The sequence below is a fragment of the Delphinus delphis genome, chromosome 12, assembly GCF_949987515.2.
Source record: "Delphinus delphis chromosome 12, mDelDel1.2, whole genome shotgun sequence".
Classification (NCBI taxonomy): Eukaryota; Metazoa; Chordata; class Mammalia; order Artiodactyla; family Delphinidae; genus Delphinus; species Delphinus delphis.
In genome coordinates this window covers 16,239,847-16,266,155 of record NC_082694.2, presented here as the reverse complement: position 1 = coordinate 16,266,155, position 26,309 = coordinate 16,239,847, and the positions used below count along the sequence as shown (strand labels likewise).

The 26,309-nt window shown below is 48.7% G+C and overlaps 2 protein-coding genes across 2 annotated transcripts in view; one reads left to right on the top strand and one right to left on the bottom strand.

The window, feature by feature from the left end:
• Window positions 1-969, top strand: part of DNAH6 (dynein axonemal heavy chain 6) — a 289,189-nt gene extending 288,220 nt beyond the window's left edge. Inside the window, exon 76 of the mRNA XM_060027729.1 lies at window positions 859-969. Coding sequence (XP_059883712.1) covers window positions 859-962 — 104 coding nt within the window. The 3' untranslated portion in view covers window positions 963-969. The remainder of the gene's footprint in view (window positions 1-858) is intronic.
• Window positions 970-2,794: 1,825 nt separating this feature from the next.
• Window positions 2,795-26,309, bottom strand: part of TRABD2A (TraB domain containing 2A) — a 53,464-nt gene continuing 29,949 nt past the window's right edge. The window contains 5 exon segments of the mRNA XM_060026363.1: window positions 2,795-3,579; window positions 5,515-5,766; window positions 9,147-9,237; window positions 13,517-13,673; window positions 17,425-17,571. Of these exon segments, the coding sequence (XP_059882346.1) occupies window positions 3,402-3,579; window positions 5,515-5,766; window positions 9,147-9,237; window positions 13,517-13,673; window positions 17,425-17,571 (825 nt within the window). The 3' untranslated portion in view covers window positions 2,795-3,401.

Below are 26,309 nucleotides of genomic sequence, written 5' to 3'. Positions count from 1 at the left end.
TCAACAAATATATTACAAGGGGGTGGCAAAAGGAACAGAGGGGAAACTACCTGTTAAACAACACATCACTGTTGCAAGGTATGGACCTTATTTGAATTTCAATTCAAACTAATGGTTACTATACATATACATTCTGCATATGTACTAAAAAATGTCATTCGAGCACCTGCCAATGCACCATGCAGGGAACGACGTACAAAGATAAGGAAAGGGGAGATGTAGGCATTCTCTGCTGGGGACACCACCACCTGTCCCGACCTCCACACAGATGGGGTTTGCTGTGAAGGCCAGAAACAGCAACTCCCATCCTGAGGGCAGGGTCCTCTTCTCAACCAGGTCCTGGCCCCCCTCAACCAGGCACACAGTGAAGAAAGGGTAAAAGTGCCCTCTTACTTCAGATGTCCCAGAGCTGAGGGACATACCTGTGACTGCACTTAGTCATCTCAGGACCCCAGTGCCTACCTACTGGGTGGAACAAAGGATGGATGGATGGATGGATGGACAAGCAGATGGACAAATGGATGGATGCCCAACCTACCGATTGTATCCCCTGAATCCCATTAAAACTCAGGCCTCAATCCTAGTCCAATGCTCCCTGAAACAAACTGCAGAGAACCTGAAACATAGTTTATAAGGTTATACAAGGTCTAAGCTGGACAGGTCCTGAAGGATCATTTGTTCTAACATCTTCATTTTATACAGCATAAAACTGAAATCTGTAGAGGACTATTTGCCCTTCTTCTTTAGAGGCAAAGTCAGGTCTGGAGACCGGGTGTCTAAACTCCCAGTACAGTGGTTTTTGTATTAAGGGGTTATTCTTTAAAGTAACAACCCTTTTTTCCCTGTATTCTTAACTAGGTCATTCAACCAACTTTGTGGTGACCATCCTCTTACCCTCCAAGCGGTCCAAAGATTACTGGATTGCCAAGGGATCGGCTTTGCTCTGCCAACTAAATGAGTGAAAAGGTGCCACCTCTGTGCTTAAAAAGAACCAGGCCAGAGATCTTTCCTGATGGGGGAGAAAAGTCTGCGTAATTTATATGCGAGCAAAACAGGTTTACTTCTGATCTGGCTTAAAGGTAGCAAGTGTGGCTTTTACTTCTTTTATAACCTAAAATAAAGTGTTTTGAGTTTCTCTTTCTGGTGGTAATTCAAGCTCTGATGTGAAAGCAGTGAGTTCAGCGCTCACCTCTTAAGCCTGCTCCCCCTCCCCCATGCAGGAGGCAGCTTCCCATCAGTAAGGGGGGTGGCTGGGACGGGGGTAGGGGGGTGGGTAGGGGGGTGGCTGGGACAGGGCAGGGAGGGGACTGGGGCGGGGGGGGAGGGGCGGCGAGTCAGACCTCAGCACTTCCTCATCCACATGGGCTTCCTTCCTCTTCACGCTAATGTGAAAGGCCCACTGTACATGTCAGTCTCGTGGCCCTAGGTTCTTCCATGTCTAGACCAGATTAAGGCTCAGGGCCCAGCACATGAGATCTGGGCCCATGGTGCCATTCCCCCATGCTGTGGGGCTGGATTACAATCCTCAGAAGAGCCTGCGGTCTTTCACGATAGTGCAGGTCGCTCCCACTCAAGGGCAGAGGAATTTTCTGCTTTGGGGTAAAACTGTATGAAAACTGGCCAAGTCACCCTCCAGGTGCATTGGCGCCCCTGCTACCCCAAAAGCAGTGCTGAGATGGAGCAGCCGCTGTGGTTTGCAAACCATTTTGCGTCAGCCCTGCCAACCGCGTCTGTTGCTTCCTCGGCCCGGATATGAGCCAAAAAATTGGGTACCACCCAGCTAGGATGTGGGCCTCTGGAGAAAGCCACGCCCCTTTACAGGAAGAACAGGGTCAGCCACAGCAATCCTGTAGACTCAAGTCACTGAGAAGCAGGGAGCACCACCTCTATTAGGAATCAGAGGGAAGAGGTGCCTCCTAAGTCAGGGGAGTGGCTACAGCAGCAGAAGTCAGAGGGTTGACATTAGGCACCGCAGCAGCTGTAATCCGAGGTCAGAAAGCTGCAGGAAGCTGTACCAGCCTCATGCAGAGCCTGGCCACTGCACACACTTGTGTCTGCTGGAGCCTGCTCCAGACGCGCAGAGCTCAGTGGCCATGGCTCACGGGCCCAGCCGCTCCGCGGCATGTGGGATCTTCCCGGACCGGGACACAAACCCGGGACACAAACATAACTGCCACTACGACCAAAGAAAAAGGTCTTCTGCCCCTTTCACCTTCCAAATCTCACCAAGCGTATCTCATTAGAAGACTCTCGATCATAGCAGCAAGGGATCGGAAAGTTTAGCCCTCCTACCCCTGCAATACAGGGGGCACAGAATGGAGCCAAGGTGGTGAACATGGATCCTGAGTGCCATCACATCACTCAGTGGGACTCAAAGATCTCCTTGGCCCTGGAAATGACCAAGAATGAACCCACAAGAAAGTCTCTGGAAAAAGGAAGGGAAGGCCACGGAGCTGTAAGCCCAGGCAATCAAGGTACCTGAAACCAGATACTTCTTATTGGCCCCATCCAAGTCCTGGGCAGACCCTCTGGGTTTTTATGAGCTGCTCAGAGGCTCAGGAGAACCAAAAGGAAACTCTGCCACAGGCGGGAGACCCTGGTCTGTAACCATGATGGCCGCAGGGGGAGGGGGGCAGGTATCAGCTGGGCAGGGCTGAAAGTTCCCATTTCAGACTCAACTAGGGAAATTCTATTTTTAATCATTTTATATACAGATTCTTCATAAGACTTTATTTGGAAAACACAAAGACATATAAATAATAAGTAACACACAGGACAGGGACGGGGGGAGAGGTTGAAACCCATTTTCTTGCACAACACCCCTGACAAAACCTACCTATCCACCAGTCTTCAGCATGTGGATGAGACACCCTCACACACTGTACATAATGAAAGCACTTGTCAGAGTGCAGGACCCACACTAGTCACGAGACCTTGAATAGACAGGAGCAGAAGTTCCACAGCCTACTGACTGTTGCATCCAGAACCAGGAGAGGATGGGGAGAAGAGCAGCAGGAAGGAGGAAAGGGGCAGGGTCCATGGCTGCAGGCAGGCCCAGGAGTGGGGCCAGGAGTGCAGCAGGGATAGTATTCAGAGCATGCGAGCAAAAAGAGCTGTTTGCTTGCTATACACACTGTGGCAAAAAATCTACACAAAAGAAGTATTTAATAATTTTCTTACAATTAATTATTTTCATACAGCTCATTACGTTACAAAACTATACACCTCCCCCAAGCATTGCTGGATAACCCAGTCATTCCTTGGAAAAAGAAGAATCAACGCTGGCTTTTTAATTTTGAGTCTCTTCTCCTGGGTTGGGCCTATCAGGGCCGGAGCAGAGTGTGGAGTACAAAATGGCTGTCCTTCAAGTCCGAGGCGTCAGATCTTGGCTTCTCTGGTCATTACAGGAGGGTTGTCTCTGTTTGGAAAGCCAGCACCCATAACATAGGTGTCCAGACAGACAGGCAGGCACTGCTGACCACCATCTGGCTGTGGGGAGACTGCCCAGGGCGAGGGAGCCACAGCTTGGCGGAGATGCGCCTGTCCAGAACGGGGACCTGGAGCTGTGGGATCCCAGCACTTGGAGGCAAAGAGAAAGACACAGTCTCAGGGCACAGCAAGAGCCACTGGATACTCCGAGGCCCCCAAAGGCCTGCACAGCTCCTTCTCACCTCTCTTCTCCAAAGACAGGAATGTATCTTAGTACGTTAATAGATTTCCTACATCTTGGCCCTCGTGACTACTGCTACAACAAAACCAAATGATACAGGCACGAAGATTAGCACACTGAACAACTCTCCCCCAGCTATTTGCTTCTTGGTTCAAGGATTATTAAAATTAGTTTGCTCAGACTTGCTAATTGTCAGCCTCTGGGCAATGCCAAGCAGGGACCCTCCTCCCTGACCACACAGAGAGGCACCGCCAAGCCAGGAGGATTCCTCTCCGGGTCTCTGGCTCTCTCCCCTACCCCAGCTTGGGTCTCATGTGAACACCACGCAGCCTTCCCAGGTCAAGACACAACAAGCGCAGGCTCACCTGGTCCTTTCAGCTCAGCTCTGGTGTAAAGTGCCCAATCCCTGCATGGCCACCTTGAAAGGAAATGGCCCAGACTGAGAAGGTACTAAACAGGTCAGTGTATTCCTCCATCAGTGAAGGATGGTTGAGGAGCCTCCCCGTGTCAGGCACCATGGGGCACATGGACACCAACAGGATCTGTCCCTGCTCTCCAAGTCACATCTGGCTGCCAGCTTCTGTCCATTTAAAAATGCAAACCCCACAGCACACGGGATGCCTGCCTCAAACCTTTCAGTGGCACCCTACTTCTCTCAGGCATGAGATTCTCACAGTGATTCCATCCAATTTACCTTCTAGACCTACCTCACCCCTCTTCCCACTGACCTCCCAGGCTCCAGCCAGAATTACTCCATCTTGGTTCCTTTAACATGATCACTCTCTCCACATCAGGCTTTTGCACTGTTCCCCTTGCTGGAACTCCCTCCCCTCCCTGTTGCTTACACATTCATTCAACATTCATTATTAAGCACCTATGCAGGTATCAGATGCCTGCATCTCCTGATCCAGACTCAGAAGCTCTGTTCATTGGGCTTCACTTTGTCAGGCTTCTACTCAGCAGCAACCAAAAGGTCGCTTCCTCCAGGAGGCCCTTCCTGACACCCGCCACCCTAAGTTAGGTAGTAATGTCCAACACACAAACACACACACGCGCGTCCCCGCAGCCCCCTACACTTCCCTTGTGAATAATCAACTCAAAATCCAGCTTCCTCCCCAGACTGTGAGCTCCATGAAGGCAGGGCCAGTGTCGGTCTGGTTCACCCCCAAAGCCACAGCACCAACACAACAGCGGGCACATAGGAAGAACTCAAAAAGTTTGGTATAAATTGAACTGTAGCCTGGATCCCAGGCCTCTCTGGTGTAGTTCTTCCAGCAGAAACCAGGCTGGGTCCCCATCTTTGGCTCCTCTACCCACCTCTGATCCACCCACTGGGCATCTCTGCGAGTGCACATTCTGTGGTCACCATGCTCCCTGCAAAACGTAGGGGCTGAACAAGCCCATTCTTACAGAGGTGCTTCCAGCTCCGGAAAGCTATAAGCTTCTCCCTGATCTGCGGTGGAGAGAGGGCTGGGAAATCAAGTTCTTCTCAACCTTTATTCCAGCCTCATACTACTTTTAACAGACCCACCCATGCCCCCCGCCCTATCTGTTCGTTAACAGAGATAAATATGGGGTCCTGGCCCCGGCCCTGGCTTGAAGCAGTTACTTTTAATCTGGATTCACCTCCACCAGAGTGGACAGAAGACCGCTGTCCAGGCCATGAGAAAGGAGAAAGGTTGCACCGTGATGGTGGGGCCACTCACCCCCTACCACAGCCTTGAACTTCCGCCCCTGAAGCAGTGTGACCCGCATTCCTGGGCTGCCGCCCACCCGCACTTCCGGGGTGAGGACTGACCGGGCGATGGGCTCGTGGCTGGCCCAGGCCGGCCCAGCCACCTCACCTCTCCTCCAGTCGTACCCACAGGTCGCTGAACTGCCGGAGCCGCTGCCTCCGCTGCGGCCGCCTCCGCTTCTTCCGGAACTTTCGTCGTGCCTCGCCCGGCAGGTAGGAACTTCTGGGCAGAGGCTGGTGGAGCGGCAACAGTGGGGGCTCCGCAGACCCAGCTTCCGGTACCTGAGCTTCCGGGGCGGGCGCTTCCGGAGCCAAGACGGCAGAGGGGGCGGGCTGTGACAACGGGCTTCTGGTCTTTTCTCTGTAAACAGAGGAGGAAGGAAGAGGAATTGAAGGAAGGTCCCCCAGCATGATGCCCTCCCCCGCCTTTAAGGCTCGGGACCTCACAAAAGGCAGATAATGTGAAAGTTCAATCCGGCTGGTGAGGCAGGGGTCTCAAAACCACTTCGAAAAGTGATCACTTTGACGCCTTTGTTTCTCCCTCACACACCTGCATTGTACTCTCTCTAAATCTCCTAGCTCTGGGGAAGAAATAAATTCTTTCTTAACCGCTTGTAATTACTGCACTTGCCTAACAACGGGTCACCACTGCCTAGAAAGTCACTGAAGATTACGGCGCTTTAAGAGGAGTGAAAAATGTTTAAATGCTCTTTACTTAGAACAATTGAAGTGGCCCTCAACCCTGTTCCTCCCTCCTGTATCCCTATAAGGCCTCTACTCAGAAAGAGGCTCTTCAACAGCCACAGCAGCCTGCCCAGATCCCTCAAGGATTATCACATGGCTGCCGAGAAGGGGAAGAAGGAAGGAGGTACCTCCACAGCCAGTGCCCTCGTTATGTCCTCACCCACCCCTTCACTATGGGCATCTCCCTGGCTCTGGGCCCAGAGTCCCTCGCCCCTTCTTCTCCCTGAACAGGAGCTCCTTTAGGGACCTCATGCTCTCTCATGACCTCACCCAGGAGCACCGTAGAGAAAGAAGTGCACCACTGAAAACTCTTAGACGCTCACAGAACACAGTCAGGACAGCTGCTGCAGCCATCCACATCAAACTCCCCAGGATCGTGGGAGAGGGTGAACCCAGGCCTTTGCACTGGATCTCACAGACTCTGATAGAATTAAGGGTAGGGGCACTGAATAGATCCCTGGCAGAGGAAACTACATGAACAGAGAGGAAGGGGCTGGAAAGCTAAAACTGGGAGAAGAAAGAGCAGAAAGAAAAGGGCTGTGCAGGCGAGGAGTCCGAACTGTATCCTGACTCTGACAAGTTGTGTCACCTTCGGTTTCTTCATCAGTAAAGGAGAAGAAACCCCCACCCCACAGGCTGGTGTTGAGGGTTAACTGAGAGTCGGTGTGAACCAAGTTACCACCTGACAATTGATCAATAAACGTTCCTTCCTCCCCAGGGAAGTGTGAGCAGCCCAGTAAATGACAGGACTGGTTCTCAGCCTTCATTGTGTGTCAGAATCTCACGGAGAGATTTTTAAAATATTGACTCCTGACCTCTCTTCCCCCAGGGGCAGGTGTCAGGGTTAGAGGCAGATTTAAGGAGTCTGAGAACAACACACACACACACACACCCATCCACACTCCCAAGCGGGGCCCTCTCTGGCAACCCCAAAGATAGTGTGATAAACCCCAGCCGTGACAGTCAGCCTGGGGCCAGGGGCTGAGAAGTGAGCAGAGGGCCCAGCCCACCCTGCTTTCCAAGAGCACACGGTCCAGTGGGTGAGGAGAGATCCACAGACCCTCTCCGCCAAACAAGCAGAGAATCCCTAAGGGCTGGGCTCTCCTCCCGGAGCTGAAGGAGAACGGGAGGGAGAGATGGATGGAGATCTGCAGCAGAACTTTCTCAGTCGGGGGAAGAGTGGAGGGAGACTGCAGACAGTGGAAAGGAAGAGCATTAGCAGAGGTGGAGAGGCAGAGGCGAGGACAAAAGGTTTTCTGTTATCAGAGGCAGATCCGTGCTGGGAAAAGGTGAGGTCTGGGTGCCGAGGCATCGTCATGAAGAAACTGGACTTTGGAAGAGGACAACAAGAAACCCTGAAGGTTTCTGAGTCAGGGACACTTGCAAGAGTAGTCCCACAGAAAGGTGGAGAAGGGACCGGAGGGTGATGACCTTAGGAACAAAGGGGGCAAATCTGAGAGAGATTTTAATGGAAGAAGCCAGAGGCCTGGTGAAGGTGGAAAATGAGAAGAAGTCTTAGGTGAGGGCTTTTGTAAACTAGAAAGTACTGTGTGAAGAATGGCTGTTACTGATAAACGGAGTGCAAGATATGGAGAGAGGTGGGGGATGAGATAAGCCCAGGATGTAGTCAAGTTTTCCAGAGAATCATGGCTCATTGGGACGGAAAGCGGGCTCCCAAGGAGGAACCTCTGGAGTGACGGGATAGAGGAGGACCTGGCCTGAGACAACATGAGGTGAAGGTGGCTCTTCCGAGGAGAAAGAGGGCACCCGGAGACCTGGAGAAGGAAGCCATCGGGCAGGCACCACAGCTGGACCCCCTCTCCGTCCCCTCAGCAGAGGGCATGTATTTTCCTCCTGGAGTCCTCGCACCGCAGCTGAGGGCTCTGCCAGGAGGGGGCGCTGGTGACCACGATCTGGAGGGAGTGGGAGAGGAATGGAAGGTGGGCTAAACTGTGTTCCCTCAAAATTCACATGCTGGAGCTCTAACCCCCAGTACCTCAGAATGTGGCTGTATTTGGAGACAAGACTTTTAAAGAGGTGATTAAGTTAAAATGAGGCCTTTAGGTTGGGCCCTAATCCAGTCTGACTGGTGTCCTTAGAAGAGGAAGTGTGGACACACAGAGACACCAGAGTTGTGTGCACACCAAGGAGAGGCCACATGGGGACAGTGAAAAGGCCACCTGTAAGCCAAACAGAGAGGCCTCAGGAGAAACCAAACCTGCCGACACCTTGATCTTGGTGTCTAGCCTCCAGAACCATGAGAAAATAAATTTCTATTGTTAAAGCCACCCAGTCTGTGGTATTTTGTTAGGGCAGCCCAGACTGGTACAAAGTGGGTAGGAAGGGTCACCTTGTGCCCACTAGGACTGGACACGGGGCAGAGACTAGCAGGGAGGCCAGCGTGGGGCAGCAGCATTGATGAGGGTGGGAGATCCTGGCCTCCTGAACTCTTTACAGAAGGGGCCACAGGGCAGGAGGGTGACTCTGCATAAAAATGAGAAGTAAACAGACCTGGGGGTAGGAAACAGCTCAGAGAAAGAGAAGGGGCTTTGCTTCTGCCCCGGAGATGGGTCTGACAGACACTCCCAGCATCTCCAGCCCCCCTGACCTTACATGAGGACTGATTCCACCACCTGCCTCCCTAAAACTTCCCAAGGGCCCAGGTCAAAGGCACTGAGCGTTAAGTCAAATCACCCCTCCTGGGCCCCAGGACCAAAGAGCATCCTCCCCTTACCTTCCTTTCTGCCCCAAGCACTGCTGAGGAAAGGCCAGTGTGGCCTCTACTGCCCAAAGTGCCTGGCCGGCCAACCCAAGTCTGACACAGTCCCAGCCACGAGGGGACGCCAGCTGAGCTGGGGACCGAGTGGCCGCTTGGTGTCCGTGCTGGGGCCCTTGGAGCCTCTCAGGACACAGCCCACCCTGGCGCCCAAGCAGCCCTGTGTGGCTCTCAGCTCCCCTAACTGCTCCCTGACCGGGATAGAAGCACAGGAAGGTTACTTGTTGATGGGTCGTCCAGCGGGGGCGTGTTCTACCTCATAGCCTTCGTGCCGCAGAACATCAAGAACCGTGTTGTTGCCCATGAAATGCCCTGCAGTAAGAAAAATGATCAGAAATGTGGCAGCTCTCGTGACCCCCAAACACACACCCCAGAACCAAGAAATAACCCTGCCAACCCCGTCCCTTCTAACCAGGCCTACTGGGGTACTCAGTTCAGAAAGCTTCTGCAAGGGGGCCTCTCAACAGCTCTGCCAGGATAAGCCGCGTTTCAGAGATAAGGACTCAGGATCAGAACCATGCGGTGAGCTGCCTCGAGTCACACAGCTCAGAGGACACCAAGTCCCAACCTTCCACCTCCGGATCCAGAGCTGACAGTCCTGACCATTCTTGTTTATGTAAGCCAAGCACCTCTGAGACCCCAGGCCCCTTCTGTCCTATGTCTACTTAACAATGCACAATAAAACCCTCCTTTTAGCAGAAGCCACCAGAGCTGGAAACCTCAACCTGAATTTTATTTCACTTTTTTCTTTTTCAATAAAAAGCAGGAAAGATCAACCAGATAAGCTTACAGTGGCATCGTAAAATAAGTATTTTAAAAGGGTAGATCCTGGGATGCATCTTCTTTCATTTCAGGTTTTGATGCTCAGAATTGACATGATCCTCTGGGGTCACGATGTCCCTTTCTGTGACAGTTGGCACGTTAATGTCCTAAATGGCTAATTAAATTGCAGCGCTCCATCCTCTGATCCAGCAGAACAGAGGCATCGTTATTATCTCCATTTGAAAATGGAAAACAGGTAAAGGAGGCTCAGGACTTCACACACAAAAGAAGCAGCAGAACAGAATCTAAACCCAGGCAGCTTGGCCCCAGAGTCTATGCAATGTTGACAACTGAATACTCAAGAGGCAGAGACCAGGAAAGCAAATTAAGGTCCATCCAAACTCTCCCTTGTCCTGACGCCACAGCACTAAGAAGCAGAGGGAACTTAGAGCAGCCTCTGGGAGCCTGGGGAGCCCGAGGGTGGTGTTTGGGGCAGAAGGTACTGGGCTCTACTGCATTCTTGGGTCCAACCGTAGAATTTAGGACCCCAAGACTGATGAAGGGCAACTGACTCAGATGAAAGGGACGTTGGCAAGACCCAGATTAGCCCTGGTGCAGAAGCACAGCAAACTCACGTATAGAGTATGCCTGGACTCGGGGCCGGGGGAGGAGACTGAGCTTGCAGAGTATTGCGGCGACAGCTTCCACTCTCCCAGCCATTACCAAGTCCATGTGACAGGGAGTAATCACAATAATAAAGATAGTTAACATTTCCTGAGCATTACGAGGTGCAGGGCACTGTTCTCAGTGCTTTACACATCATTCAGCCTCCCCGCAACAACAACCCTATAAGGTAGGTGTATTATTACCCCCATTTTACAGATGACGAAGAGGCACAGGTGGTGCCCAGGTGGTCTGGCTCCAGCGTCCATGCTCTCAACCAATTAGGAATGAAAACAGGATTTGTCGAGCGAATGAACAGCCCCTATTAGCAATCTTTATCATTAAGGACCAAGCTATTCTGTGTGACTTCAATTTCCTTCTACTCCAAAGGTGAGCTCCATTTCTCATCTTTAAATTTCATCTGCAGATCCCCGTGACAGACGTCTCTGTGGCAGTTTAAACCTCTGGAGCTTTCAGTTTGGGGAGATCCTCACTTTACAATCAAAAGTGTGCTAACCACACAGCATTTTAAATTTCTCACTGCCAAGGCTAAGAGTTTGGGAGCAATTTCTGAATTTCTGTGGTTCCCTCTGGTCAACTCAGCCTTCAGAAGGCACCAGAAGAAATAGACTCATGAGGTGGAGAAAGCAGCCCCACGAAGATAACTGCACCCTGGTGGCTAGGCAGGACACTCCTGATACCCAGAGTGCCCAGGGGCTGTGAGGTCTCTATCCAGAGCTGCAGCCGTATGCAGAACCATGACTGAGAATCAGGCAAGCCCAGGTGTCCCAGTGTCACCTGTGCCATCTGTCCAGCACAGTCTCCATCTGGAGGGCTGGCCCTCCAAACTGCCCAGGTCCAACCCACCTGGCAGGCCGACGTCGTCTCAAAGCCTCTCCTTGCCCCTCTGGGGCCTGACCCCTGTCGGGGTGCCTGCAGGGTGAGGGCTGACAGCCGAAAGCCATTCATTGACACAGGCCGGACATGGGCACAGCGCCACACAGCACAGTCCACAATCCAACTACGGAACACGGGACTCACGGAGGAGGAAGCCACTCCCAGACCCACCCAGGGCTACCAAGGCCGACACTGCGATTTGTTTCATGATAGAATTTTTCAACAAACAAGGTACAGGAACCTGACCCCTTACTCTTTTCTACAACAGCTTTATTGGAATATCATTCACATAACATTCATTCTTTTCAAGTGTACGATTCAGTGATTTGGGGAACATTCACAAAGTGGTGCAACCCTCACCACTAATTTTAAAGCATTTTCGGGAGCTGAGATTTTGATAGGGCTTGCGCTGAATGTGCAGCTCAGTCTGGGGAACGTTGTCATCTTAACACTATTTATTATGTCTTCCAATCCACAAACATGAAATGTCTTTCTATTTACTTAGGTCTTCTTTAATTCCTTTCCATGATGTTTTTAGTTTTTATTTTGCATCTGCTCTTCACTAAATTGAGTCCTTAGTGTTTTTTATGCTGTTGTAAATGGAACTGGTTTCTTTTGTTTTAACTTATTTCTTTTCTTGAAGTATAGCTGATTCACAATGTTGTGTTAGTTTCAGGTGTACAGCAAAGTGATTCAGTTTTATACGTGTATATATAAATGTGTATGTATGTGTAAATATATGTACGTATATATTCTTTTCTGATTCTTTTCCATTATAGGTTATTACAAGATACTGAATATAGTGGAACTGGCTTCTTAGTTGCATTTCCACATTATTCATTGCTAGGGTATAGAAATACAACTGGTTTTTGTATATTGACCTTGTATCCTGAACTCGGTTATTAGTTCTAATAGGCGTTTTTTGTAGATTACTTAGGATTTTCTATCCACAAGATGATGAAAAAAGAGATGGTTTACTTCCTCCTTTCCAATGTGAATGCCTTTTTATTTCTTTTCCTTGTCTAATTACCCTGGCTAGAACCTTCAGCACAATGTCGAAGAGAAGTGGTGAGAGCAGACATCCGTGTCTTGTTCCTCATCTTAGGGGGAAAGCATTCAGTCTTTCATGATGTCAACTATGAAAAGATGTCAACTTGATGAATGGATAAAGAAGATATGCTATACACACACACACACACACACACACACACACACACACACACACACACAATGGAATATTACTTGGCCATAAAAAAGATGATGTCAACTATGGGTTTTTCATAGCAACTTTTTTAACAGGTTGTTAAAGTCCCCTTCCATTCCTAGTCTGATGAGTGTTTTTATCATGAAAGAGTTCCATTTTGTCAAATGCTTTTCTGCATCCATTGAGATGATCGTGTGATTCTTGTCTTTTATTCCATTAATATGGGATATTACATTAATTTTCAGATGTTGTGGTAAGCTAAATAACGATTCCCCAAAATATATCCAGATCCCAATCCTTAGAACCTGTGAATGTTATCGCACATGGCAAAAAAGGGGGGTAGGTGTTTTGCAGATGTAAGTAAGCTAAGGATCGTGAGATCAGGAGATCACACTGGATCACTCATTCTGCTATTCCGGAAGTGCTTCTCTCCAATCCCCGCATTTTACTGGTAAGAAAAAAAAAACTAAGCGGGGTGACTTGTTCAAGTTTATGAAGCTAGTGGAAGAATTGAAAAGAAACCTAGACCAGCAAATACACACTTCTGCACACTACCCAGCCTCCAGCATTTCTGTCCTTAATTCTGGAGGCTGCAAAGATATGTTAAAATCACTCAAGAAGATAAGAGAATTTATTTCAAAAATCCCACAAAAGGAAATAATTTTCCCAGTGTATTTCCATGTATACTACTCATGGTTAATAATAGCTGAGGTATCAGCCCCCAGCCCTAGACTTAGGACGCTACAGTCAGGGAGGAGAGAGAAAACAGATGAATTTTAAGGGAAGTTAAAAAACAGAAAGGTGCCAGTAAGAAGTTGGGATTAAGTGCTGAGTTCAGAAGAGGGAGGAATGCCTTCCTGGTTGCGGAGTGTATCAGGAGCCCCACGTGGAGGGAGAGCTAGTGTCACAGGCACCAAAGTTTCAACCACGACGGATACTCTGACATCATCAAAAAGTCAAAGAAGGTGTCACTCCTCTCACCGCGTAGCAGGGCCCACCTCAACACCCCCTCCTCGGGAGAAGCAGCAGAGCCCTGGGTCTAATCAGAGGTAGCCTGCAACTCACCGGCTCCAAAGACAGGGAACTCCTCCAAAAGGGCCTTCACCCGCTTCCCCATTCTCTTGCTCCGCTTGTAGATAAGCTCCCGGCGGAAGTAGCTGTCGATCTCCTGAGCAGCGATGCGCTCTGCAGGTGGTAGCGCGGCATTAATGAAATCGGGAACCTCCGCCAAAATAAAGAGAAAACAATTAAGGGCAACAGAGTTATGAACAAAGCTGCTTAATTTGAGCATCAAATCACCCAGGCCAGAGGGTCAAGACGCTGTCAAGAAAAAGGTCAAAAGTGACACACGATTCTGGGAGCCTCCTGCCGGCTATTTTTCCAGACAGTAATATCATTCTCTGTAACCCAAGTGAGAAAATATTAAATGAAGTGCCCTGAAAGAACTCTTAGGCTATGTCAAACGGTATTTCTGTTCCATCTAAATGATTCTGTTTAGGGAATTCCCTGGCGGTCCAGTGGTTAGGACTCCTGGCTTCCACTGCAGGGGGCACAGGTTCGATCCCTGGTTGGGGAACTAAGATCCCGAAAGCCACACGGGCAGCCAAAAAAAAAAAAAAAAAGATTCTGTTTGTTGCCACGTGTTTCTATAAGGAAACCATTTCTGTGCATAGCACGTCACAGTTGTGTGTTTTTTTTAATTGAAGTATAGTTGATTTACAACATTGTGTTAGTTTCAGGTATACAGCAAAGTGATTCAGTTATACATATAGTTTTTTCCAATATAGGTTATTACAAGATCTTGAATACAGTTCCTTGTGCTATACAGTAAATCGTTGTTGTTTCTCTGTATTATGTTTAGTAGTTTGTATCTGTTAATCCCAAACTCCTAATTTATCCCTCCCTTCCCTCTTTTCCCTTTGGTAAGCATAAATTTGCTTTCTATGTCTCTGAGTCTGTTTCTGTTTTGTAAATAAGTTCATTGGTATTATTTTTTTAGATTTCACATATAAATGATACCATATATTCCTCCTTCTCTGTCTGGCTTACTTCACTTAGTATGATAATCTCTAGGTCCAGCCATGTTGCTGGAAATGGCATTATTTCATTCTTTTTTATGGCCAAGTAGTATTCCATTGTGTGTGTGTGTGTGTGTGTGTGTGTGTGTGTATACACCACATCTTTATCCATTCATCTGTCAGTGGACACTTGGGATGCTTCCACAGCACATCCATAGTTTTAACTTGTTTGATTCACACAAGATTTTTTCATAAAAATAATTTTACACAATTACATACTTTAGAATCAACCATTATGATTCAATTACCAAATACATCGAACTTCTATAGACATTCAACTGTTTTATAAATTCCTTATCTTTACATTTTCATTATTTCTTCAATTCCCATTTCTCCCTCTCGCTCTCTCCACTGTTCTTTGCCCTACTGGCGAATATTTCACCTGATTCTAGCACACATCTTAGCCAGTTTCAGTATTTTGGCTAACAACAGGGTGCTAATACACCAAAACTGTGACAATCAGGAGTGGTTTTTGCAACACAGTAGCTGTAGGCGAGGCTGACACGTTGCATTGGTTCTCTCCCCAGCCCCAAACCTTGGCCTCGCCCCACCGCCCCCCTCCTGCTCCCTGGAATTTAACAAGGTTAAAAATTACCCTAGTCAGGGCTTCCCTGGTGGCGCAGTGGTTGGGAGTCCGCCTGTGGATGCAGCGGGCAACGGGTTCGTGCCCCGGTCTGGGAGGATCCCACATGCGGCGGAGCGGCTGGGCCCGTGAGCCGTGGCCGCTGAGCCTGCGCGTCCAGAGCCTGTGCTCCGCAACGGGAGAGGCCACAACAGTGAGAGGCCCGCGTACCGCAAAAAAAAGAAAAAAAAAAATTATCCTAGTCAAATGCAGAGTAGGATATATACCCTACTCCTTCTCCTACTTCCAGTACCCTTCGAAAGACCTTTTGAAAATCCTCACACGCTGTAATATAGACATCAATTTCCATTTTCTGGATAACAGCTCTCCTGTTATTTCCTTGAAATGATATTCTTTCATTTTCAAGTCAAGAGCCTTCATCTTCTCCTTTGTCGTCTTTTTTTTTAATCATGTCATTTATGTAAGATCCTTCCCTCCGATTCCCAAAATCTCTTCTCTTCCACACAGCAGTGCCTTTCCACCAGCAGCCTCTCCACGCAGGCAGCCCCAAATGTGCAAGGTGACCTCCCCCTGCCGTCCTGCTCCACCTTCTAAATGCCAGACATACCCTACAACCTGCACCACTCGGCCACGCGCCTGGCCCTCATTCCACAACGGCAGGCACATTCCCCATACCCCACAGCACCCGCAGGGGCCCCGTGAACAGGACAGGCGTGGAGGAGCCACAGGAGAGGAACGCGTAAGACAGCTGTCCCCAAACAGCTCTGTCAGCCATGCCATCTGCCCGTATAACTAACTCCCAAGCACCTCCCAACCCAAAGTTAAAAGATTAACTGTTATCTGCCGCCTCAAATTTTAATTTCCCAAGTGACCTTGACCCTTCTCCCCACTTCCCCCACCCAGGGTGTACGTAAGAATGATCACCACCAAACTCTGCTATGTCTTTTTTAGTGTATTTCTTCTTTTCCACTTCCTCTTGCTTGCTCTGCCTTGGTTTTACTTCCTCCTTCTGTAGACTTTCTGGAAAGTTCCTTTTATCTTTTGATATTTGCAGGGTGAGTCCCTCTCCCTGGGACATTCCTTTTTCACCTCTTATACTCACTCCCATTTCCTATGACAGGGTCCCCGGATCTAACAGACCTGGACAGCATCACTCACACCCACCAGCTCCCGCCTCTCTCTTTTCCAGTGTCCTGAAGGTGGGCAAGACAAAACACTCCCCCATGTCAGAAGCTCAGCTTCTTCCACGTGATCTTAGTGGGGAAGGGAAGGAAGCCAGGGTTTGTCCCACGGGAAGCTTGTTGATCGAAGCATAACATATATCCATCCTACCTCCCTCCTGTAGGGAGGCTGCCATCCTCTGAGCCCTGGCCAGCCACTTTCTTCCCCTAGGTGGCCCCCAGGTAAGGCCTGGCCTGTGTCTACACTGACTGCACCAGTTCGGCCACACTCACTACAGTACTGCAGGATGGAATCCATGACCGGAAATGCTGGCAGCCTCCCCAGCTTCTTATGTGCCCCTCCGTAAGAATACCAGGAACACTTCCCATTGCATCGTGCTCACATGTTTCTGGAAGTCACCAAAAGCTACAGCCAAAGCTCTGCTCCATCATTTCTCAAAAGTTACCTAAGCCAGCAAGGAGGCTTTCAGACTCAGACCCTTCTCCTCTCTGAAGGCTGGTTCATGCTGCCTGCTGCCTAAGCCATGGGGCCTGCCGCCAAGTCCCTTGAAGCTTCATCCTTTGACTTCGTCTGGGAATTAACTCTCATCAATGCCCCTCTCAGTTCTTTTTTTATTTTTTTAAATAAATTTATTTATTTATTTATGGCTGCGTTGGGTCTTCATTGCTGCACGCGGGCTTTCTCTAGTTGCAGCAAGCAGGGGCTACTCTTCATTGCGGTGCACGGGCTTCTCATTGCGGTGGCTTCTCTTGTTGTGGAACATGGGCTCTAGGCGCGAGGGCTTCAGTAGTGTGGCATGTGGGCTCAGTAGTTGTGGCGCACGAGCTTAGTTGCTCCACAGCATGTGGGATCTTCCCGGACCAGGGCTCAAACCTGTGTCCCCTCCATTGGCAGGAGGATTCTTAACCACTGAGCCACCAGGGAAGTCCCCCTCTCAGTTCTTAAGTTTCCTAAAGAATGCTTTTGTTAGCTGCAGCATCCCACTCAACACCTACATATGCCCAATTGTATTTTTAGAGCCCTTCATGACCTCGATCCTCTGTACACAGGATGTCCCAGTGTCAGCAGGTGACATCCTTATTCTTGCACTTAAATGCACCCTGAGCTGAGCAGGGGATAAGGGCTCTCACCTGGGAGCTGTCATGGCTGAAGATGGTGGAACTGAGGTCCCCGCAGTTATAGTGTTTGATGAGGTCCTCTGTTGTATAGGGAATCTGAAGGCCGCCCGCTCACAGGCTTTCCTGCTGCAGGAGGGGCTGGTTTAAAGCAAAGATGACCTGAGGAGAGAAAATATAGGTCTCTTTTAAGTCCTCTGACACAGCAATCATTAGCTGCCATCTTATTTCTTTTGTCCATGGCTGGCAATAGCCTCACCTGTGTTCGTTATATAAGGAATGGACCCTGCCACTACAAAAGGGAATGCAGGGCTTCCCTGGTGGCGCAGTGGTTGAGAGTCGGCCTGCCGATGCAGGGGACGCGGGTTCGTGCCCCGGTCCGGGAAGATCCCACATGCCGCGGAGCAGCTGGGCCCGTGAGCCATGGCCGCTGAGCCTGTGCGTCCGGGGCCTGTGCTCCGCAACGGGAGAGGCCACAGCAGTGGAAGGCCTGTGTACAGCAAAAAAATAAAATAAAATAAAAAAGGGAATGCAAGTCCCTGGACCGTGTCCAAAGAGAAGGAGGACAGTCCTGCCCAAGTCAGCCCCCAGCAGATGACACCTGGGGAAGTGCCTTAAGAGGAACACCGACAACCTGGAACTCTCCCATGAGAGTGATCAAGAGGTGAGGGTCCCAAAGAGCTGGCTTGTGAGGACCTGGGGAGGTGGGGCAGGGAGGGACACACAGACAGACACACGAACCAACAGGTTCCAATTACATCAAGGACTGGACAGGACTGGACACAGTACACACAGGTCTTTTCCAACCATCAGGGTGGCATCTGCCAGCTAATGGATTCATTAGGTCCATGGGATGTTAATGGAAGTTATTGTGGGAAAAGGAGGGGAAATGAAGGCTACACAAAATCAAACAGATTTTTATCTTTATGAAACTCTGCCAAGTTTTGACACATTAAAGTGTGCTCTGCTTCTCCCCGAGGAGGGGAGAGCGTGCTGGGTTTCCCAAGCTGATTTCAGGCACACATCGCAAGAGAAGGGTTAACTGGAACATCTTTGGGGACAATTCAGACTCAAGGAATTTTACAAAGCAGCGAATTGCCCTTGGCACTGGAGAGCTAGGTCAGAGGGGGAAAGGCGGGGATTCTGGCACCTTCCCAGGTGAGAATTGGGACCAGCCACCCTCTACAAGCCTCCTGACAGCACTGTGGCATTTTCCCTCTCATTCACCCAAGTATGGACACAGACATATCACCTTTGACAGCTGCCCCAGTAATCAGTGTATAGGATACTGCCTTTGCTGGAATGTTCCCCGTCTCCCTCTGGCTGAAATGCAGACAGGCGGGACCTGTCTGATCATGAGGTCTTCAGCAGGAAATTTTCAATTCTCTGGAGATAACACATTGCAGGTCTCAAGTCATCAAATGACACTATGCAGCCCCAATCCCCTTCTTTCTCCTCCTCATTCTGAGTGGCAAAGAGCATGGGAGTCTTGTCACCTTGCTTCCCACAGGCCACCACGTGTGAGCCTGCCTGCCACACACCCTCCTTCCACACCCCTTCCTCCCTGGGTTACTCTGTCCCTGTCAAGGCACCTTAACCAAATGGGGAGGGGGGCACCTCCCTCTTTGTAAAATCCCCTCCTCTCCTCTCTTCTCTCCACATCCCCCCCTTCCTGTCAGAGACACCTCCTCCAGCCTCTCCTGGAGGTCAGCTCCCCAAGGATCTGTAGACCAGCCTCTTCTATCTTGGGACAGGACCCTCTGGGCCATGCTGTGTTCCCACCCTCCCCAGCCCTCTGCTGGTGATGTGAGCTGACAGAAGCAGACATATCCATGGGCATGTCCGCAAATTTCAGTCTAAGTGAGGAAACTCAAGATGAGCCCCTGGGTTCTAAAGCCATACAGTGAGGACCTATCCACACCACTGGGTGTTGCTAAATGGCTTTCAATCAGCTGGAGGAAGAACCTTCGGAGGGGAGGCCAGGGGGCGTTATGGAAACACCTCTCAGGTTTGCCATGCCCCAGGCTGAGGCTCCACACGTTCTGTCTCAGTATAACTCATCCAAACCAAGATCCCAGGGTCTGATCGGCTCACAAACACCTGCTGATGGCTTTTAGTGTTCTAAAGGCATTCGGGATGAGCCCAGGTTACCTGTTGCTAAGAGACCTTCCTCTAAGAGTTTCCATTGATTCTGGAATGTTTTTATTAAAGTGTTCTTGGTATTTAGAGAAGATTGGGCCACTCATTCTAATAGACTCACCAGTCTGCAAATTGGGGAACACTGTATGGGCCACATTATATTATATTAATAATTGTATTATTAACATTAATATTGTTAATGTTATTAAATATGACATTAATGTTTAATAACATTTAATGTTATTAAATATAACATTATATTAATGTTATATTTAACATTATATGTTAAATAAGAACTTTGTTTATTCAGTCCCCTCTCAACGTATTCAAGGGTCACCTGTTGACAAGACGCTTACAAAGACTTGCTAGGATGTTTGTCTTTGCTTTTGATGATTAAGGTTTAAATAAGTTTGCATAGCAAAACTAAGCCAGTAACATTATTTTCTGAGTGCTGACTATGTACCCTGCTAAAGAGTTTGCTTCTCTTCTCATTTAATCCTCTCAACATCCTAAAGTAGTAACTACTGTTAAATCTATTTTAAAGAACAAGAAAATGAGGGGGAAAGAAGTTAAATCATTTGCTTATGGTCACATAGCTTAGTAAATCAAAGTGTCCCCACAAAGTGTGTGAACCCAAACAGTTTAATACCAGAGCCCGAGATCTTCACCACCATGCTGTACACGAGGTACGCTGCTACCAAGTAGCGTAACTGACTTCGGTCATATGGTCTAATTTAAATTATTAGGCTTATGCTAAAGACCTAGCTAGGAGTCTGAAATTGGGAAGAAGGGAGGGAGGGTTAGAGGAGGGAGGAGAGAGGGAAATGGGAAAGCAGGAAAGGAATCAGAAAGAAGGGCACACTAAAGCTTTTCTTCACCCAGATAAGAGTAGCACTCACACTATACCTAGAAAACAGAAAATTTTATACAAAAGAAGTTTTAAATTGCCCGTAATTTCAACACTTGAGTTATAACTGCTTTTAACAACATGTGGGTATATATTGAGTATATTTTCTTTCAGTTTATTCTATACCTTTTATACAATTGATTGTATTATACATAATATTTAGTATCCTTAACTGTGTCACCTTGCTGTACAGCAGTAATTAACACAACACTCTAAATCAACTACACTTCAATTAAAAAAAAAATAGTGGGCTTCCCTGGTGGCGCAGTGGTTGAGAGTCCGCCTGCCGATGCAGGGGACGCGGGTTCGTGCGCCGGTCCGGGAAGATCCCACATGCCGCGGAGCGGCTGAGCCCGTGAGCCATGGCCGCTGAGCCTGCGCATCCGGAGCCTGTGCTCCGCAACGGGAGAGGCCACAACAGTGAGAGGCCCGCGTACAGCAAAAAAAAAAAAAAAAAATTAGTATCCTGCACTTTTTGTGTGACAGTGTAAGCATCTCCTCACATGACAGAATTCTTAGCCTCACATCGCATGTGATAGGTCATCACTTAGCTAAACTTTCTATTGTCAAATAGTTAGGTCTTCATTTTTTTAAAAGTATCATGAATAACACCATCAAGAGCATCTGGGAGCAGAAAGTTTTTTTCTATTTTCAAATTATTTCCTTGGTATTGATTCCTACCCAGTCAAAAGATTTTTACTATTCTTTTTTCTAAAAACCTTTTTACTTTTGCATTTTTCTTTTTTTAGTAAAAATTTAACTCTCCATTAAAACACAAATTCAATAAGCATTAAGTGGTAATGCAGACAATCTCCCAAAGCCAATTTTATACAGAAGCCCTGCCTCCGGTACAATCTGTACCTCCGTGCCGATGCAGCCCCAGCAGCGTGCCAGGGAAACCGCGCTGCTGCAATTGCACACGCCCACTGTTCCCTCTGCCTGGAGGGCTTCTCCTACCCTCATCCCTATGGCAGACACACACGTGTCTTTTGAAATAGCAACAGGAGAATCTCCTCCTCGTGAAGCCTCTGTCATTAACTCCCAGGCACAGTGAGACCATCTCCTCTTTGCCCAGAGCCTCCTGTGACTATTCTATTACACCGCTAATGGCATCGCCCTGTGTAGCCACCCCGAGAGTAGGAATCGTGTCCTCCTCACCTCTGCCTCCTTCCCATCTGGCACACAGGACATGACATGCTGTAAACATTCAATAAATTTTGACTGAACGAATAAGGTTTAGAAATGGCTCTGCCACAAACTGAAGTCTGAGGCAGGATGGACACTTATAAAGGAAGCCCAGCAGAACTTCGCCAGCCAAGCCAAATAGGGAGCATCTCCAAATAGGGAGCATCTCCAAATAGGGAGCATCTCCAGACAAGCCAGACTCACCAAACTTCTCAGAAAAGTAAATGGGGGGTGGAGGTAGGGGAGGAGTATTAGGCCTAATGTGGGGGCATAAATCTTACCCCCAGAGACTCACGTTTCCTTTGAGCTTATCCCTCAGCCAGCTTTGGGAGGTCTGCATTTGGACTTATTCCTTAAATGCTTGTCCCTACCAAGCCTCCATTCTCTTAAACTCCCATATTCTCCTGGTATACATCAGGATAGGCTAAGCTCTGCCACAATAACAAATTAAACCTGAGATTTCAATGGCTTAGCAAATGTCTGTAGATCGCTCACACAAAGTCTGAGCGAGGTAGTGGCTCTTTCAATCCATCTAGTCCCTTGGGAATCCAGTTTGGTTTATCTTGTGACACTCTTCTCCCGTCGGTTTCCATGGGAGGCAGTGGAGTGAACATGGCAGGCGACCTACAGTTCTTAAATGCCTCAGCCTGGAATTCCCACAATTCATTGGCTAGAAGTAGTCACATGGCCTTGCCTAATCCTCAGAGAGGCTGGGAAATGTAGTTTTCCCTTTTGCCTAGAAAGAAGTAATGTCCTTGAGACATTAAAATGGTTGACGGGGAGTTTAGTGCATTAAGTTATTCAGGATATCAGACGCGTCCCTATTCAGAATTACACACAGTCCTGGTGGACGAAGAGCATCAGGACAGTAACCTGGCTAAAGGTGCTCATCCTGAAGGTTCCCTGGCAGCCTGTGGTCCTCAAGCAACAGAAGGTCTGGGGATAGCAGAGGCTGGGGATGGCGGTGCAGGGAAGCACAGGATAGGGAGCAAAAAGCCAGTCGTAATCCTGGGTTAGCCTAGAATTCTGGAAATTGAGTGGCTGGCCAACCAAGCATCATCAAGAATGAGAGAGTGTAATGGATCTGAAAGGTGTCATGAAAGGTCATTCTTGTGTCAACTAATAAAGAACAGAATCACAGCAAGTACAGTGCTAACTATTCCTGAAGTTCATTCATTCTTCTTCCATTCATTAATTCAGCCAATAAATTGTTATTGGTGCCTACTGATCCAAGCCCTGAAGATACAGTAATGAACAAGAAAGACAAGATCCTTGCCATCCTAGGGTTTTCGTTTTACCTGGAAGTGCGGGAGGTGATGTCAAGAAGAAGAGGGGGCGCTTCCCTGGTGGCGCAGTGGTTGAGGGTCTGCCTGCCGATGCAGGGGACACGGGTTCGTGCCCCGGTCCGGGAAGATCCCACATGCCGCAGAGTGGCTGGGCCCGTGAGCCATGGCCACTGAGCCTGCACGTCCGGAGCCTGTGCTCCGCAATGGGAGAGGCCACAAGGGTGAGAGGCCCGCGTATCGCAAACAAAAAAAAAAAAGAAGAAGAAGAAGGGGACGAATAGGGGGCTGGTGTATCACAGAAAGACATCACCTTCTCAGAGGCAGTGGCCCAAAGTTAAACTTTCACTCTATGATTTCAGGCTTGCTAGAACAGCCCATCCACAAGCAAATCAAAACCCTTCCCAGATTAGCCCCTTGCTGCTTTGCCTTGGCAGGAAGGAGGTCCTTCCGTGTGGCACCCGGCAACTCTGAGGCGGCCATACTACAAATACATGTCTTTTAAGGAAGTGTGAACAGTGAACTGTGCATGTGTCTGAGTTGGTACTAAGTCTTTCTTTTTTTTCCTAAAAAACCACAGAAACGCCCTTTTTAACTCTCTAACACAACTTCCTATACTCACCGAGTCTTTTCTTCTAGAGCTGCTACAACTTTCTAACTGTTAACCTTGGAGGCTTTAATCCTGTGCTTATTTATAGCCTAACTACTTGTGAGAGGCCTTAAGCATCTTGCAGATGAAAAGCCAGCACCGGATAAGCCATTGACCACTCTGCCTCAAGTGCCCACCTAACAGATTTAGCGGAAGGGGCTGGGTTTTCTTGCCTAGAAAGAGCAAGGATCCCAGCCCACAGTGCTCCCCGCAAGATCCTGAGCACCAAACACAGGGCTCGTTATCTGTTCCATGAAACGCATTCAGTGAAAGCCAAAGGAAGGCTCAGAGAAGCACCTAAAGGGACAGTCTGGCCCAGGTATTCCTAGAAGGCAGCCACCCCAGCTCCTCCCTCCATGGCTCAAGACGTGGAGACTTTCTGCAGGGACCTGGGCAAGCCTCTGGTGCAGTTTATGTTTAACGGAGAAAAGCTCTTACTGACACAAACTAGACTCCTGGGAGAAAGACCAGACATGGTTTCCTGAGGAATAAGTCTCTGAGTGAGGCCCTGCCAGGGTTTCCTTGGAGCCTAACACACCCAGTGACTCTGAGCCCTTGTTAGCTACCATCTTCACCACCACACAGCCAAGGAGGTGAGTCTCTGCCTCCTCCAAACAGCAGTGCTTTATCACCTCTGCTGCCCAGACCTCAGCTCAATGTCCACTCCTGGGGCCACCAGAACTCTGTCCAACCAGGGGCAGGTCCCCGGAGGCACTGCTGGAGGTGCCTTCCTTGCCGCAAACCTCTGGTGCAAAGCAAGGGTGGCCACTTGTGTCTGCCCCTGAGTAGAGGAGGTCACCACCCCCAGGTCCCTGCAGAAAGTCTCCACGTCTTGAGGCAGAGGGCAGGGAGGACATGAGGGCTCCACAAAAACAACGCACAGCCCCCAACTCACCCCAGCTAAAGCCACTAAGGGCCAGATCCAGCTTCCTCAGAAACCTACAGGGGCCTCTCCAAAGAATTATCAACTGTCGATCGTCCTTATGTAGTTTACTCTCCTTGCTGTTCTTGGCAAAGTCTGGGCCAGTCTAACAAATGTGGGGTTCCAGGATGTGACTCACAGAGAAGCAAATTCCTAAGAAACAACTCTGTTTGGCTAAGTTGACCCCAGAGGCATCTTGTCTCCAGTCAATTCCTTTCTTTGGGGTTTCTGCTAACATTTTCTCACACGTTGCACTGGTTAGCTAGGACTGTCTTAACAAACTGTATAATTTAAACAACAGAAACATATTGTCTCACAGTTCTGGAAGCTAGAAGTCCACAATCAAGGTGTTAGTGGTGTCATGCTCCCTCTGAAGGTGTTAGAGGAGGATCTGTTCTAGGCCTCTCTCCTAGCTTCTGGTATTTTCCTGGCTTGGGACAGCATAACTCCAATATTTACATGGCGTTTTCCCTTGTGTGTCTCTCTGTGTCTTAAGTTCCTCTTTTTATGAGGACACAGTCATATTGGATTAGTGCCCACCCCAATGATCTCACCTTAACTTGATCATCTGCAAAGACCCTACTTCCAAATAAGGTCTCGGTCACAGGTCCTGGAGATTAGTATTTCAGTGTGAGAATTTAAGGACACACACACAAAAAAAAAGAATTTGAGGACAAAGTCTACTCCTAAGGCATATCAATCTCAGCTCTACTCTCTTTTGAATAGTTAATATGGGGCTTCCCTGGTGGCGCAGTGGTTAAGAATCCGCTTGCCAATGCAGGGGACACGGGTTCAAGCCCTGGTCCGGGGAGATCCCACATGCCGCAGAGCAACTGAGCCGGTGCGCCACAACTACTGAGCCTGCGCTCTAGGGCCCACGAGCCACAGAACTACTGAAGCCCGCGTGCCACACCTACTGAAGCCCACATGCCTGGAGCCTGTGCTCTGTAACAAGAGAAGCCACAGCAAGGAGAAGCCCGCGCACCGCAACCAAGAGTAGACCCCACTCGCCGCAACTAGAGAAAGACCGCGTGAGGCAACAAAGACCCAATGCAGCCAAAAAATAACTAAATTAAGTAAATAACTTTTTTAAAAGATAGTTAATATGCATATGGTAAAAATTTCAAACAGTACAAAGAAATGAATCTCCCTCCCATTCCTGTTCCCCAATCACCCTCTCTAAAAGTAATCACTGCTGCCAGTGTCTTGAATCTCTTTCCAAGGATAGTCTCTGCATGTAAAAACAGACAGATAGATACACAGACAGACAGATAATAGATAGGTAGGTAGATAGATAGATAGATAGAAAGAAGCAGAGATATCACCTCCACCTTTTATTGGTTTTGTTTTTGCTCCTTTGGCCTTTAAGCAGTCAAATAAAAACCTTTCCATAAATAAATACTGAAGCTATACATTACAATGTAATGTAAAACAATCAAGGAATAAAAAGCCAAGTCTTGGCAAACAGAGGTAACTTCCATTGTTTCTGAAGTAAATGCAGGCTGAAACTTCCTATCCACAAGGTTAAATCAATGACTAAGACGAATCATAGAAAAGGAAAAGGGAAATTTCTGACAGCAAGAAGGGACAAAATGAAGGTTTCCTAGGCCTTTCCAGTGAGAAAGCAGGTTGGATACAGAAGCCCCTTGGAGGCATCCCAGAGGTGACCCCACTGCCCCCAATCCAACGATGTCCTGGGACCTCTGCTCTGGGCTCAGGCTGAGTCAGGCAGATCCCAGGGAGAAATCCCGGCAGAAGTCTACAGTTGAAGATTTCATACAGTCCTACAAGGATTCAGGTTCCTTTCTCCAAGAT